The following is an 18,148-nucleotide window of genomic DNA, read 5'->3' as shown; positions in this document are numbered from 1 at the left end:
ATTGTGCCAGAAATGATCGTGTTCCCATGATTCTAAGTCAAGTGGAAGGCTTGCACCAATGATTTCGAGGATTCTGTGACAAGCTAGGTTGTGACTTTCTAAGATTTGAAAATTGTGGGGTTCCCCTCAATGAGGTAGGTGAGCACTACACATAGGGGACTGCTTCCCAGTGCTGAATCTGTGTGGACAACGATTTTTTCGATTACGTAACTCTTCACCCGGTCAAGATAATAACAGCTGTAGGAGACCCTGAAGTATTAGTGTAAGATTCTAATAACTATTATGAACAGAAACATGGCTAAAATCCGAAATTGATAACAGTGAGACGTTTGGAGTGACTCTAAAGGTATACAGAAATAAGAGGCTAATGGGAAGTGGAAGTGGTGTACTTGTCACAATAGACGGGAAAACCAAATCCACAAAGATAAAACTTAAAACTACATGCGAAATTGTTCGAATAAGACTTGGCGATAAGGATGGGCATAAATCTGTAATTGTATTTTTCTTTCTATCACCAGATTCATCCCCAAATGAAACTGAAAAGCCGGCCGGTGTGGCCGAGCGGTTCTAGGCGCTACAGTCTTGGTACCGCGCGGCCGCTACGGTCGCAGGTTCGAATCCTGCCTCGGGCATGGATGTGTGTGATGTCCTTACGTTAGTTAGGTTTAAGTAGTTCTAAGTTATAGGGGACTGGTGACCTCAGAAGTTAAGTCCCATACTGCTCAGAGCCATTTGAACCATTTGAAACCGAAAACTTTGAAAAAATCGGATTTGGCTAATACGTATGTTGCTCAGTCACTCTGTCATTAGTGGAGGAGAATTTAATCCTACAACAATTGATCGGGATTTGTAAGTGGTGGCTGTGACAACAGATCCCGTAAAATAATAATGTGTCTTCTTCAGAAACTGTCTACGCCAGTTTCTTCGTAAGCCCACTGACGATGGAAATATATCGGAACTAATGGCAAAAAACAGACTAGACCTCATGGAGATTTCTCATGTTGAAATTGGTATCAATCACCACGAGATGGTTGTAGCTACAGTCGAAGTAAAAAGGGTAGCTAATGCAAGCAGAAAGATTTACATATTCAGCAAACTAAATGAAGATGCTGTAGTGTCATACCTTAATGAAGAATTTGAAACATTTAGTTCTATGCAAGAGCATGTAGAAGAACTGTGGCTGACCAAGCACTGGATACATATGCACTTAATGAAACTGCTCATGATGGGAAGCATACTCTGTGTTAAATAGTCTCTGTGAGGAAACGTCTAAAAAACAGCAACTACCGAAAAAGGTCGTAAAACGACGCTTAGAGTTGCAGATAGCAAATAATAAATGAAACACATTTGTCTGTCAAACAGTCACTGTGTAAAACCTTCAACAACAACTGAAGCAAAATCTTATCAAAAAACTTCCAAAATGGCTCTGAGCACTATCGACTTAACTTCTGAGGTCATCAGTCGCCTAGAACTTAGAACTAATTAAACCTAACTAACCTAAGGACATCACACACATCCATGCCGGAGGCAGGATTCGAACCTGCGACCGGAGCGGTCGCTCGGTTCCAGACTGTAGCGCCTAGAACCGTACGGCCACTCCGGCGGCCAAACTTCCAAAAAACCCAAATAAATTCTGCTTGTATGCATAGTAACCGGAAGCTGACAAGACCGGAGCTTGGTTTATCACTCCAGACCACTCATTTTCGGTCATCCGCTGTCGAGTGGTGTCGCTCTTTACACCTCCTCAGGCGTCGCTTAGCATTGAATACACAAATATGTGGTTGATAAGGAGCTATTCGATCATTGTACCGCATTTTTAAAAATCTCTACGCCCACTTATTGTTATAGCTGGTCTGCTGGTAGCACTTTGTAACTCACGAGTGATTCCTTCCGCTAATTTCATGTGACTTCTTACAAACACACTCCGCAATGCTGGACGGTCCCTGTCCGTCATTACATGAGATCTGCCTGGTCTTGGTTTATTTGTGGCTGTTCCTTCACGTTTCCATTTCACAGCCACATCACCAACAATCGACGCAGACAATCGTAGAGGAGTTAAAATGTGGCTGATGGATTCCTTTCTCAGGTTATGTTGACTTATGAAATGATAATTAAATCGACACCCTAGCTGCAAACGGGCCTTGATATACATTATAGGGACATGTTAAAAATGTGTGCCTCGACCGGGACTCGAACCCGGGATCTCCTGCTTACATGAGAGACGCTCTATCCATCTGAGCCACCGGGTTCGAGTCCCGGTCGAGGCACACATTTTCAACATGTCCCTATGATGTATATCAACGCCTGTTTGCAGCTAGGGTGTCGATTTAATTATCATTTCACTCTAGAGAAGCTACACGGTCATCAATGGTATCTGTTCTTTCAGGAACGGATACTATCTTCATATATAGTTAAAATATGGCTACCCGGCCATTGACCTTCTTGTACGAACGCACACGCTATGCTCAACTCATACGGGACTTGGGAGATTAACCTGCCACGAGTAATGAGTGTGATTGGCAAAGATCTATTAGGCGCACTACGAATGTAGTGGTGTGGACATGTTGGGAATGTGGGTCTTACGGGGAGCGTGAAAGGGATAAGTCCCTGCAGGCACACTATACTCTGTGCCCTCAGTGGCTCAGATGGACGCTGGCACGGTAGCTCTGCGTGTTCGGTAATAAAAAAACTGAGTTAATGGATCAACGACGAACTGAAACGGATGTCTTGCGACATCCGCCCCGAGCAGATGCAACGAACGAAAATGAACGAAATGAGATTAAAAAAAAAAAAAAGTCTGCCATGTAAGCAGGAGGTCCCGAGTTCGAGTCCCAGTCGAGGCACACGTTTTCAACTTGTCCCTACGATGTATATCAACGCCTGTTTGCAGCTAGGGTGTCGATTTAATTATCATTTCATTTTAGAGAAGCTGCACGGTCATCAATGTTATCTGTTCTTTCGAGAAAGATACTATCTTCATATATAATATTCACGTACAAAGTCACTGAACTCTCCTGAGTGACTCTTTCTGCTGTTACTGCTTCTCTACTGAGAACATAATACGTCTGGCCTCCTTTTATGCTGGCGGATCTGCCTCTCGTGACATCTAGTGATCAAGGTTTTGCATGAAAACTCTCTGCATCTTATATTAGTGTTTGTTGTACAAAAACTTTCAAATGCCCCCATAAATAAAGCCTAGTGTATTTAGATCCGGAGAGTGAAGGTGACACTTAAATGCTCCACTGTTTCCTAGCCGTCTTCCACGGATTATGTTATCCATTAATCAAGGCGCATTAACACTGAAATGTGGGGGAAGCTCCATAATGCATGAAATACGTATTTCAATGTTATGGTAAATGAAAAAAGCTTCTAGAGCAAGTAGGGTATTATCAAAGAAAGCATAGTAAACTGATCTGTTAAGTCTGGGTGAAAGAACATCGGGCCCAATCAAACAATCTCCAACAATTCCGGGGAAAACTTCGATGGATAATATTTTTTGTTGATGTGCTTCAAGAGTTGCGTGGGAATTCACGTCAGCACATACCTGCCAATTACACTGAAATAAAGCCTCATCCGTAAACTAGACAGTTGCAGGAAAATAAGTCATGACACTTTATTGAATAAATCGTCCGCAGATGAGCACTCATGCAAGGATAATCAGTTGCTGATAGTGATTGCACACACTATAAATTGTGTGAATTGAGCCGGTTATCATATAACAGTCACCAGACAGTTATATCTTCAACATTACATGCTGCAGCTACATGACTTACGGTAACAAGAGAACCATACGAATGTCCTCTCACCGATTTGATTCGTACTGACAGGGTGTGTAGGGCAGGACTAGGACTTCAACATATGTAAATAGGGAGACGCAACTCTCAACCATTTTGGAGAAAATCGACTTTGAAAATTTTAAGCGCCCTTATGTGCAATATGTGATCAAAAATATCCGGGCACTTACCTGAAAATGACGTACAACTTCGTGAAGTCCTCCATCGGTAATGCTTGAATTCAGTATGGTGTTAGCCCACCTTTAGCCTTGATGACAGCTTCCATTCTCGCAGGCATACGTTCAGTTAGATGCTGGAAGGTTTCTTGGGGAATGGCAGCCCATTCTTCATCGAGTGCTGCACTAAGGAGAGGTGTCGACGTCGGTCGGTGAGGCTTGGCACGAAGTCGGCGTTCCAAAACATCCCAAAGGTGTTTTATAGGATTCAGGTCAGGTCTCTGTGTAGGAGAGTCCATTACAGGGATATTACTGTCGTGTAACCACTCCGCCACAGGTCGTGCATTATGAACAGGTGTTCGATCGTGTTAAAAGATGCAGTCACCATCCCCGAACTGCTGTTCAACAGTGGTAAGCAAGAAGGTTGTTGAAACATCAGTGTAGGCCTGTGCTGTGATAGTGTGACGCAAAGCAACAAGGGGTGCAAGCCCCCTCCATGAAAAACACGACCACACCATAACACAATCTCTTCCGAATTTTACTGTTGGCACTACATACGCTGGCAGATGACGTTCACCGGACATTCACCATACCCACACCCTGACATCGAATCGCCAAGTGGTGTACCATGATTCATCACTCCACACAACGTTTTTCCACTGTTCAAGCGTCCAATGTTTACGCTTCTTACACCAAGCGAGGCGTCGTTTGGCATTTACCGGCGTGATGTGTGGCTTATGGACAGCCACTGGACCATGAAATCCAAGTTTTCTCACTTCCCGCCTAGCAGTCATAGTACTTGCAGTGGATCCTGATGCAGTTTGGGATTCCTGTGTGATGGTCTGGATAGATGTCTGCCTATTACACGTTACGACCATCTTCAACCGTCGGCGGTCTCTTGTCAGTCAACAGACGAGGTCGGCCTGTACGCTTTTGTGCTGTACGTGTCCCTTCATGTTTTCGCTTCACTATCACGACGGAAACAGTGGACCTAGGGATGTTTGTTGTTGTTGTGGTCTTCAGTCCTGAGACTGGTTTGATACAGCTCTCCATGCAACCATACAGTAAAGCTGCATGCCCTCGGGAAAAATTACGGCTGTAGTTTCCCCTTGCTTTCAGCCGTTCGCAGTACCAGCACAGCAAGGCCGTTTTGGTTAATGTTACAAGGCCAGATCAGTCAATCATCCAGACTGTTGCCCCTGCAACTACTGAAAAGGCTGCTGCCCCTCTTCAGGAACCACATGTTTGTCTGGCCTCTCAACAGATACCCCTCCGGTGTGGTTGCACCTACGGTACGGCTATCTGTATCGCTGAGGCACGCAAGCCTCCCCACCAACGGCAAGGTCCATGGTTCATGAGGGATGTTTAAGAATGTGGAAATCTCGCGTACAGACGTATGACACAAGTGACACCCAATCACCTGACCACGTTCGAAGTCCGTGAGTTGGGCGGAGCGCCCCATTCTGCTCTCGCACGATATATAATGACTACTGAGGTCGCTGATATGTAGTACCTGGCAGTAGATGGCAGCACAATATGAAAAACATATGTTCTGGTGGGTGTCCGGATACTTTTGATCAAATAGTGTACTTCGTATGTTTGCTGGTATGCCAGGAGTGTAAAGCCGAGAGAGTGAGCGCTTTGTTCCAGAAGCCCGAGGTCTTTATATCGAATCACCTTGCTGCTACTTATTTTTCTATTTCCACGTAATTCTAACAACATAGATATTATGATTGCTCAAATTATGGATATTTAATAATTCATTAATTATTTTCATAATATTTATCCAGAAAAAAAGAGAAAAAAATGTTCTCGTAAGAACATCGGAAATAAAAAAGGATATACAAGCACTTTCAATAAAATCAGTGTAGTCATTTTATTTCTATTGCTGTATCTACATTTGTGGTAAGTATAAAGTGTTACCTACGGAGCATTGCTCGAATCAGGATGATACTGATCATTTAAACATGGAAAACAATAATTATTGTTACATACAGAATTGTGATGAACGCCAAATTTTGTCATATGTGTCGTTTTTTCATTATGTCTATTAAACTGCTCCCGATGACAACGATGAATTGTTTAGAATGTCCTGCAGTCGAGACGCTTTTCGTTTGAAAATCTGTACAGAGACAAACATTGAGCGGCACGGCTATCACCGTATACGAATCCGTGCAACTCCTCATTCGCGTTCACTTTTATTGTTCTGTCCCGGTACCAAGACACTGAAGTACATTTTTAAACAGTTATGAAGTCGCCAAACCCTTAGCAGTCGTCTAAACGGTTGGTGCTACGTGCAAGTAAGGTACTGAAGTGAGTCGTATGCCAACAAAAGTAATCATGTGAGTTGCTTGTAAAATTAGCTTCGGCGAATTTGAAAACAACTACTGTATGAAATGTCTGTTACAAATCTGTCACAGTTGAAGTATATATACTTTGGCGACTGGTTTCCAATCGACTGGTTCATTCTCAAGTCTGACATATTGAGGGTGCCCTTAAAGTGCCTGATCTTGGTTATTAAGATTAGGTACTTTCAGTGAGCCTCAGTAGGTCATACTTGAGAATGAACCAGCCGGCTCGAAAATAGTCACCAGAATATATGTAGTGCAACTGTGGCGGATTTGTAATAATAATATATATTTCATGAAATAAAAGGATTGCTGGCCCAACATCAACAAAATATTGCAAAAAACAAACAAACAAACTACTATAGTTGTCACGTAGACCAACAGCTTAATCTGACGTCACCAACAGAGCATTCTCAAAAATTCGTGTACGAAATAGTTTTATGTGATTTGTGGTACGTTTTGATCTGTGTAATTTCCATGCTTAACGAACCAGAGAAACTCGTAAAAATTAATTCTAACATGGAAGTGAAGACCCTTTTCCGTTTAGAGTATTTTCTTTCATGCCTTTAGTGACACGGCTAGTCAGTAACCTGCACATTACGGAGTGACTTCTGATAAACCCATAGTTTTTTCTGGCTTGCTATTCTCCATTTTGTGACGTAGAGCACTTACAACATTGTTCCATTTTTGCTATTTTTTCATTGTCATCCTGTATGTCACTTAATAAATCCGTTTTGTATTAATGTTCCTCCTGCACTAAATATTTATACTGAATCACCATAAACTTCAGATGCTTATACTTTGGTCATTCCTCGAGTGCTTTGTACACTTATTTCCGTTGTTTACTGCTTTAAATATTCATTAATCAGAAACACAAAGAGAGGAATTTTTATCTCGAAAAAGAAAACGAATAAAACTATAAAATAAGCTGAATTTTCCATCGGTGCTTCAAAGAACATGATAATAATATTAAAAAGGAAAACACTTCCTAATAATCTGCACAATTATATTTATTTGGTCACGAACTGGCTTTCGGCTTCTCAGGCCATCTTCAGGTGACAACTGAATGTCGCAAACACAGATAAACATGTTGTGCGACTCACACAGATATTATTTGCACAGAAGATAAAAAAAATTACAAAATAATTACATAAATTAAAAAGTTTTTATGTGGAGATTACTTTGTTCATCCCTCATTTTAGTTAATGTAGTTACTGTGATATTTTACTATGTAAACACTGCGTCATTTTTGTATTTTCTGTACAAATAATATCTGTGTAAGTCGCACATCATGTTTATTTGTTTTTACGACGTTCAGTTGCCACCTGATAATGGCCTGAGAAGCAGAAATAGAATTCATGACGAAATAAATATAATTTTGCAGAACATTAGGAAGTGTTTTTCTTGTTTAATATTAAAAACAAAAAAATAGAAGGACTAGAGCCAATAATTTTTTCCATTTTTCCAAATCAAATGAGTCACTTAATCATGATGTGCTGGGACGACTAGCTTCTGGAGAGCTCTGTATCTGTTACTCTTATTTTCTAGGTGATTGTGGAAAGTTCGCATTCATTCAGTGTTTCCTCGAAGTTTTTTGTGGGAATATGATTACTACAAGGTAATCTTGTAAAAAGATGCGTTTAATTCTTTTCCATGACTTAAGGGACTAAAGATTGCATTGCTCCGACTTTCAGCTACTTAAGTTCATCTTCGCCGTTAATTAAAGAAAATCGGGCAGTGAGGATGCACAACGCGAGATATTGCAGTCCTTAGCCACTGGACAGCCTACCGTCTGGAAACAAGTTCAAAACCCGTTCCAGCCACTCTGATTTATGTACTCCTTCGTTCACCTACATACTTATAGGTCAACGGTTCCTTCCGCGATGGCAAACTTCGTCTAACAAACGCTGTAATATCTTCTTGCTAATGGTCATCATGAGAATTAAACTGTTCTACGAAATCCACCACCAATTCCATCGAGCAGAGAATTTCTTTTTTATTTCGGCTATTGTTTACTAAAAACGAAAATTGAAAGGGCATTTTCGGTTCTGCTTATACTACTTGACTGTAGAGAATAATAGCATTGTTCTTGTAAAAACCGATGGCAAAATAAAAACGAAATACCAAGAATGAGTTGTGTGACATAAACGAAAGTTGGTATGCGTGTTCCTACATCTGAAAGATGGTGTCTGTTCAAATTTCGCACCAGTTGCGTATGAGTGGTGCTAATAGTGCCACTATGAGAATACAAATAAAGTCTGCGGGAAATACAAGCTGTAACGGTCGTGAACGTTAGTTTCCTCAGAGATTGGACGTGGCTGGCTGATGTTAGTCAGGAATGCCTTTAAGGGGATTGGTCCGTGTATGCCAGGGGAATCCTTGCAAAATTGTCAGTTTTCTAAACAGTGTAACTCAAAGAATAAGATTTGTAAGCCCATATAATGCTTACCATCTTTTAAGACATCTTTTGGGAACATTTTTATGTATGTACCTCAGCTTTAGTTGTCACACTTTGTTTGATTGTATTTTTTATTGCAAGTGAAATGAACCATGCTAATTATTTATGTTCATCATAGGTACATATTACTCAAAATACCAACAAATTAGAAGGTTATTTTTTTCCTGTAAGTTCTTTACACTATTATCTTTAAAGCAGGCTACTGAAAAGATGGTGCTGTCATAAGGTGTGGTACAAGAAATATTTAAATATGATTATGAAAAATTTTGGAGATGAATTCATGGGTTTTCTTCAAAACCTCAATTTAGTTTCAAAGTTAAGCCACGAGAGTAATCTACTTTTTAGTTAAGCATGTTTTAAGTAGTATACAGTATTTCAGCTCTATATCTTTAATAGTTTTTAGCCAAAGTACCAGAACATGAAATAATTTAACTTTCGGGAAATTTAAGTTAAAATTAAAACTCGCTTTTTCTATTAAACTTGCATGGCACTAATGCATCCCAGGTCCACATTCATCTTGTTTCCTGTGTTATTCTTCCTTCCTCCCTTCTCTTTTTCACACTTCTTCCTCTGATTCTTGTTTCTTTGGTGGCTTCCAACACTGATTTTCCTGCTTCGAAGAGTCTCCTTCAGTCAATGGCTATTAGAACTCCATACCTATTTAGTCCACCAGGCACTCCCATCCGTCCCATAACATTACGCTTTGACACTAAACCTTCATTGAAACATAGAACAGCATCTAGCACACCTATTTTCAAACACTAGAACAGTGTTTGGTATCCGTTCCCATACACAATTGTTGAAATATTCATTTGGATTTTGAGTCCTACCAAGTTAACATTGAGTCACTAAGATCCCTGTGTATAGGTTTTATAACTTCCATTATAGCAAATGGCAAAGGATGTTTTTGGTGGTAGGTCTCACGTTCAGTAACAGTTCTCTGGTAGCCACACCATGATTCACAGCCTGGTGGGCAGAGTGCATGACGTGGGTTGTCATCTGTGGAGGATTTATGAAAGAAGGTAGCCCATACTGCCTTTTTCATTCCTCAGCGCCAGTATTATTTTTTGTTATAGCTTGTCGATAATAATACTGCAACTTGTCTATTTTTTCGTCTATAAGCCGACCACGTCCACTAATGCACTTATCATCATCTGATTTCTTTCGCTAACCTTTTCTGTACATGTCCAACACATTCCAGTTTTTCAATTTTTGTGTCAACATAAGGTTTGCATTCACAATCATTTTGGTACCCCTTTGACTCTCCAACCCCTATGTAAGATGTATTCATCACACCACATTTCTCCACTGACCTGTGAAATATCTTCACAACACCTTCAGATTCCATCCCTTCATTATAACCACTAAAATTAATCAAACATTCAAGATTTTCAGTTCCACTAGTACATACATGACAGTACTTGGTAATACATTCCACATCAATGACTTTACCAGTGTCCAAGGTAGTAGCTGCCACTACTCCATTTAGGGAACTGATGCTTCTTCGTTGCCAGTATGCATACAGGGCTGCAATCATACGTGCATTGCTATCATTCAATCTACACTTTCCTGAACAGCATTTTTCATACTATCATTTGCTACTTCTTCTGAAGTCTGTAGAATAATTCTATTGTACATGTTAAATCTTGTAGGGGGAGTAAGACCATAAGAGCACAGAAAATTTGTGCCCTTCTGTATCCGTTGCCTATATACCTTATAGCATAAGCAAGTTAAATATTTGTGTTATACGCTCTGTGTTTAGTTACTCCACAAGTATAGCCATATTCACTTAAATCACAAAAATTACGCACAATTCTTAATTTTGATGCACAACCTCTTCTAGCACGTATCTCCTCAACTACATCACCACAACTATTGCCACGTTCCTTACACTGCAAAGCTTTGTTTACTGGTTCAGATAGAGCAGGGCGTTCAACAATAACACAAGCTGAATCAATAGTTTGCGTGTCTCTATTATCAGCATTAACACTGTCAAGCTCATTGTCCAAATATTCCAGTTTTAGCTTCGAAGCACTTGGAGTAGTTGAAGCTGATTCAAGTGTTGTATCACGTTTCACTTCAGTATTAGCAGAGTTAATGCGTTAGGTGAACCGATTTCCATAAAATTTACGTTGTTTAATACCGAACTTCTTAATTCTTCCCATTGCTTTCAAGTGGGATGAGAAACTCATGCACACAATAGGAAACTCACATCGCTGTAAACAAAATATTCGCGCCACAACAACGGCATACAATCGCTAAACTCTCTGTATAAACAAAAGATAAACAGCTGAAAAGCTTTCGCAGGTTAGCTGACTTAAGGGACGAAAAAGTCATAAAAACGAATCAAATAAGAGCAAAACTTTATTTTTAATGGATCTGATTGTGTGCCATGGGGACTTCGTGGTGCGTGCAGCTACTTTTAAATTCCTCTATGTTTGGTACTTTCTGTGGTCCATTTTCCTGGAATTAAACTTTTTCTCGTTCAGGAAACTACAGAGAATTTTTTAAGATAAAAACTAAAACTCGATTTTTTTAGTTATTCACATACAAGTCCCCTTAAGGCGACAAAGACGCCAGCAACAGCACCTCACTGAGTTTGAACAAGGTCCAGTAATAGGACTATGAGAAGCTGGGTGTTCCTTCTGCGATACTGCAGAAAGACTTGGCAGGAATGCAGCCATGTACGTGGTTGCTGGCAGCAGCGGTCACGAGAATGTACGATTGCAAAAAGACCGGGCTCCTGGGGGGTCACGTAGCACTACCGGCGTACGGTTCTGGCGCATCGTACTGTATCTCTAGCAGCAATCTGAGCATCAGCTGGCACCAAAATTACCCAACGAACTGTTACAAATCTGTTACTTCATGGACAGTTCTAAGCCAGACGCCCTGTAACGTGCATTCCACTGACCCCAATCAGCCGTCATTTGCCAATTCGGTGGTACGAGTGAGAGCTCAATGGTAGGCTGAGTGGATCTCTGTTGTGTTTTCCGATACAAGGTGGTTCTGACACGGTGCTAGTAATGGCCGTGTGTTTGTTAAAAGGAGGCCAGTTGAGGGCCTGCAACCAACCTGTCTGCGTCCTAAACGCACTGAACCTACACCTGGCGTTTTGGTCTAGGGTGCAATATCGTATGACAGCAGGAGCACTAACTTGGTTGCCCCACGTACCCTCGCTGAAAATTTGTACCTCAGTGCCGGCCGTTCTGACCGATCGGTTCTAGGCGCTTCAGTCTGGAACCGCGCGACCGCTACGGTCGCAGATTCGAACCCTGCCTCGGGCATGGATGTGTGTGATGTCCTTAGGTTAATTAGGTTTAAGTACTTCTAAGTCTAGCGGACTGATGACCTTAGATGTTAAGTCCCATAGTGCTCAGAACCATCTGAACCATTTGTACGTCAGTCTGATGATCTGACTTGCTGTGCTGCCATTCATGAACAGCATTCCATGGGATGTTTTCCAACAGGATAACGCTCGCCCACATACCACTGTTGTCACCCATCGTGCTCTACAGTGTGTCGACGTGTTGCTTTGGGCTGCTCGATCACTAGACCAGTCTCCAATGGAGCACATATGGTTTTTGTTTTTTGTGGGTTTAGGGCGCAAAACTTCTATGGTCATTAGCGCCCAAAGAGCACATATGGGACATCATCGAACGACAACTCCAGCGTCATCCCCAAACAGTATTAACCGCCGCTGTACTGACCGACCATGTGCAACAGGCATGGAACACCGACCCGCTAACTAACATCCAACAATTGTACAATACATTGCACGTATGTTTAATACAACATTCTGGCGGTTACACCGGCTATTAATGTACCAGCATTTCAAATTTGCAATGGCTTATCTCGCACTTACCTTAAACTGTGATTTGCAGAGTTAATCACTTAAATACGTTACCCAGACAACTGTATTCCAGAAATTTCGTTATTCTACATTAATAACTTTTTGGTGCAGCGTTTTTTTCCGTCAGTGTATTTTTGTTTCTTCAGCTAGAGGTTAGAGACGTAAATAAGTCGATTCTCTGCCCATATTAAGTCAGGCAAACACTAGAGACCCACCACCAATGTGGTAGGAGTGTCCTTGGAATATGTACGTGCCAGATGTACCACGTCAGTCCAGAAAGTTTGGAGCCTGGATTTATAAAAAAAATTAGAGGAAACTTAAGACGGTGGTTTTAATGCTTCAGATGTTCTACGTAATCTTATACTTGAGTACAAGACACAGAACCTTCATACAATAATGTGACAGTGAGAGAAATGTCTTTATTTGGGATGCTATTCAATTTGAACCTCGTATTCGCATCTTCTTCTGTATTGGCGAATCATCAGAAACCCTTTGTGCATTTTGTCGGTTTGTGGTACGTTCGTATTACGAACACTAAGTCTCGTTATCTGTGACGATGATTTTCTTCAGTAAAGGGGTTGTCCGCGATTTGCATTCCAATCACGTCGCGGCAGGCGTCCACGCGTCATTGCTTTTATTCGGGAGTCTAGATGTGCGGGACAAACTTTACAAACACTTTTTTCTTTTTTCAAACATACCGAAGACTGTCTTGAACACTAAATTAAAAAAGTTGTTTCATTGCTATTCGTGACACTACAACGCTAACATACCACGGCCGCATGCCCAATGTTCAACATCGCTTGCTCACAGCTGACGAGTCGAATGCAGATGTGTTGAACCCAGTTGTTAGTTCAAGCTGCCACCGTAGTTACTGCGTCGACTTGCTAGGAATAATATTAGTCTAAGAATTTTTTTGATTACGATTTAGATTATCAAGCGTGAAAGTACTTCTTTTTACACGAGAGTCATTGTGGAGAATAACAATTTTTTCCCCTCAAATGAAGAATTTCCTTCCACTGTGAGAATTCGGTGGTCACGATTACACTGTTATCTGCTCCTGGCGTGATAGATAATTCATGTAGAGGTTTTTATTTGTTCATTAAATCTCACAAAACAAATACGTTGATGATTCATGATTAATAGAATCCGGAGGATATAGAAGTAAAAAAGTATTTGTAGGAACAACGAAACGATGGGCTGTCAGAAGATTCGGTATGGACATACCTCTGACAGATCAAGGTTTGTTGACATAACTTCGCTAACTGACAGACAGATCTTCTTAGTTCTCTTTGTAATGTCACTATCGTAAGTCATATGTGAAAAACCGAGAATCCCTTTGGAAGTTGTCTGCTTAGAATCTATAGAACGCCATAAGAGGACTACTAGAGGTTTCAGAGAATTCTCCCTGTAGACATGCTCCAAAGAAGGACTTACACCTGATGCAACAACAATTATAAGGCTATTTGCCGCGCGGAGTGGCCGCGCGGTCTGGGGCGCCTTGTCCGGATTGCGTGGCCTCTCCCGCAGGAGGTTCGAGTCCACCCTCGGGCATGGGTGTGTGTGTTGTTCTTGGCATAAGTTAGTTTAAGTTAGTTTAAGCAGTGTGTAAGTCTAGGGACCGATGACCTCAGCACTTTGGTCCCTTAGGAATTCACACACATTTGAACATTTAAGGGTATTCTTCATTACAGCTCTATGTGTCTTCGCCGTAATAAACTGTGAAAAGCAAAATTAATTATAAGTTAAAGCGAGTCAACACATCAGAAATGCACGTCCACAACAAAATAAACTCCCGTTTGTGCCACTAAACAACACTGCCGCGTTCTTCAAATCATTTTCTGCATCAAGAACCCGACTTTGGGACAAGTCGCCTCAAAATATTAGAGACATTAAATTCCATTCAAACTTCAAAAGACAGCTAATGGCCCACCTTCTATCACAATAGCTATCTCTTCTGAAGTTCACTCTCGTCAGCCCTCCCCCCCCCCCCCCCCACCCCCACTACCACTTCTCCCTCCCATTGTCTACAGAGTCCTCTATTAAAATTCCCTTTTTCCTAGCAGCCATCGTCACTTTCATTTCAATCTTCTCCACTTTCATTGTCCCATCCACTTCTTCTAATGCCAAACATGACTTCAAATATGCTAAACAAATCAATACCATTATTAGTGCCCAATTATTTATTATTTATTATTATTATTATTATCATCGCCAATTATTACGTATTAATAATTATGCAAATTACCATCACTGAGATTTTTATGTAATAACTAATCAATATCATTCTTAGTTCCTCCATATTTTCGTCATTATGAGTGTTACTACTATTATAGCCCGCCCGGTTGGCCGTGCGGTCTACCGTACGGCTTTCCGGGCGGGAAGGAGCGCCTGGTCCCCGGCACGAATCCGCCCGGCGGATTCTGTCTCAGTTACACTATGTCGGCGATTGCTGCACAAACAAGTTCTCCACGTACGCGTACACCACCATTACTCTACCACGCAAACATAGGGGTTACACTCGTCTGGTGTGAGACGTTCCCTGGGGGGTCCACCGGGGCCCAAACCGCACAATAACCCTGAGTTCGGTGTGGGGCGGCGGAGGGGTGAAGTGGACTGCGGTAGTCGTCGTGGGGTTGTGGACCACTGCGGCTGCGGCGGGCACGGAGCCTCTCCGTCGTTTCTAGGTCCCGATTAACATACAATATATACAATACAATACTATTATTATTATCACTCCCAACTATTATTTTTATTAAAATGTAAATTATTATTATTGTGTTTGTTATGTAATATTTCTTTGTTTATATTGTTCCTGGTCAGATTAAGAGAGGGCCATATGGCCCTGATCTGGTCAGGCTAAACAAGCAATAAATAAATAAATTTCAGTGATAGTAATTTTATAAACACGCAAGAACTATCGTGCAGTATTTTAGTATTTAATCACTGAACGTAGGTAAGAGTTTCCAAAACATTGTATAAGAAAGAAAGCGGTGTGCTTTCAGGTTGGAGATGCGGTGCAGCGCGACGATATGCTGGTGGATGGCGCTAATATTCTCCACACGCATAGCAGACGTCCAAGCTGGGGGCGTGGCCGACATCGTGCTGGGTAAGTGACTAATAACCTCAAACAGATAAAGCTCAAGACCCATATTGAGAAATATAATCATTTTTCTTCAACTATTGTCCGTTATTCCTTCATGCACCGAAAATTACTATGATGAGTAAAGCTTCGTGTTATGTAGTCTCAAGGTGAGCTCTTCTGGATTGTGGGCCAGCAGCCCAGGTCGATGAAATCATTTATCTGACAACACACTGCCTAGTACGTACAGCACTTGTCAAAGTTAAGTGAAGAGGTACATATTGTACATCTTAATAACCGTCTCTGTACTGCAGGTTGTGACGCACGCTAGATGGTTCAAAAATATGAGTACAGTTTGAACAACGGGAAGAGTGGTAGCGATCGCCAGATTGTTCGTAAACATCTCTATATGAATTTCAAACAATTGTGCAATGGCCCAAGGAAAGGCTACCTTAAAACAAAGTAGCGACAGCTAATAACTAACACAAATCTGTTATCGATGCGCCTTATACGAAAGCCAAAATTGCAAAGAATGAAGGTGGACCTATAAAAAGGTTCCCAAAAAAAATTGTGTGACGCTGACATATAATATTAGATTATCCATAAAACTGATAAGTGCCTCCACAAATCTAACTCAAAAATTGTCTTTCAAACAAATAACTCGTAGGAATCAGGACTACGACACAATCCGATAACATAAACACAAAGTACATGTGATGAGGGCGTACAAGGTAACACATGGAGACTGTGAGAAGCAATTTATTGGACAGACACCGTGGAATTTTCAGACACATTAGATGGAACATATGAAGTATTTATTTCAATAGTGGTACAAGTTCATTTTTGTTCATATTGAGATACAGAGTCCTAAAGTTAAATGAGCACTGAAAAATCTGTAGTTGAGATACCAGAAATATTCAAGCATATGGCTTCTTGCTAGAGATGAACCTTTCTTTCTGTTTGTTTGGCTCATTAATTTCAGAAACATTATAGACAGAAAAGTGGAGGTAATGGACTTGTACCACTATTGAAATAAGCCCTTCATATGCACACACACAAGAGTAAAACAGCTTATGGGGCACACCTCCTCAACAGAAACAATTACGTTGAAAATTTGTGGAAAGAAATTTAATCATTTAAATTACGAACGAAAGGGTAACCTTTTAAACCTACTTGAGGAAACAAATCTATGCCAATATAAAAAAACGAATCAGAACAACCGCTTAACGACCAGAATCAGTTTAATTATAATGCATATTTCAATATCTGCCGAAGTAATTACGTAATACGGCAGTTACAGATGGCAGTGAGACGCTGGTTGAAATTATACTTTTATCTAAAACAGAGCGTGCCAAGACGTGCCAAATTTCACGTGTGCAATCCGCGTGCGAATCAAGACCCGGCCTGCCACTTGGCTCTTTCGCTCCTTCTCAGAAGTACCCGGAACAGAGCGACATTTCATTTCCCATTGCCTTGCGGCATTTTTCGGTCGGCATAATTCTCCGAGTTCGGGAGAATCGTGGTGACAGAGATTTTCATCCTTTGCTGTTTGCTGTTATGTGAAGGACGTTCACAAGTCTACTGGCTGTTTGTACCAAAAGAGTCAGTCTAGCGATCTATCGTCACAATCATTTAAAAGTAATGGGAATGACAGAAGAGATGGATGAGAATTCTCAATTCACATAAGTGTCGGGTACTGCTTATTTGCTATGAAACATTACAGTACCATGCAGAGAAAATTTTATTTAGATGACAATGAAAGCGCAAAAAAATTACAGCGACCGACAGACGGGATTCATTGTTCTGTGCATCAAGAAACACTTTGTGTTAAATTTGAGGGTATGGAACACTTGAAAAAAATAGTGGTACGAATAGTAAAATTCCTGAAGTCACATTGACAGATGCAACAGTTTTCAATGGAAATGAACTAAGAGTAATATATTACTACAAAGTGCGTTGGTTAAGTCAAGGGGCATGCCTGGAACGATTTTTCGAGTTAAAACTCGCTGTTGTTGAATTTATGAATGAAAAATGAGTGCAGGAACGAAAGTTATAATAGCTGGAATGTATTGCAGTCTTCACAGTTTAAGTGGACTTGAGTGCACGCTTCCCACAGTAAAACACTGCGAGGTAATTTTTGTGGCGGTGTTCGTAGCGACAAGCAATTCGCTATAGAAACGGCTTACGAAGTCACCGCCACACTTTTAATAGCGGGCCGACCGGTCCGCTGGAACAGTGAACAGAAAGAGGAAAACCCAAACACTCTGATTAAATAAAAGTCGGTACTTATCTTTATTAACGAAGATACAGCAACACAGTAGTGAACTCCGTGTCTACAGAAATCTGTCTAGTTCGAGTCGGAGCGGCTAGGTCAGCGTCGGCTGACGACAAACAACAACTCTGCTGCGATGAACACACAACTGACTAGCAAGTACACAATTCGGTGGCGAGTATACAACTGAGC

At 41.1% G+C, this 18,148-nt stretch overlaps 1 protein-coding gene across 1 annotated transcript in view; it reads left to right on the top strand.

Moving 5' to 3' along the window:
- The window catches only part of LOC126471570 (serine proteinase stubble-like), a 368,010-nt gene that overhangs the window by 25,056 nt on the left and 324,806 nt on the right, over positions 1-18,148 (top strand). Inside the window, exon 2 of the mRNA XM_050099795.1 lies at positions 15,608-15,711. Coding sequence (XP_049955752.1) covers positions 15,615-15,711 — 97 coding nt within the window. The 5' untranslated portion in view covers positions 15,608-15,614. The remainder of the gene's footprint in view (positions 1-15,607; positions 15,712-18,148) is intronic.

The sequence above is a fragment of the Schistocerca serialis genome, chromosome 3 (assembly GCF_023864345.2).
Source record: "Schistocerca serialis cubense isolate TAMUIC-IGC-003099 chromosome 3, iqSchSeri2.2, whole genome shotgun sequence".
NCBI lineage: Eukaryota > Metazoa > Arthropoda > Insecta > Orthoptera > Acrididae > Schistocerca > Schistocerca serialis.
Note: the sequence above shows the minus strand (reverse complement) of the source record. Positions and strands in the feature narration are given on the sequence as shown.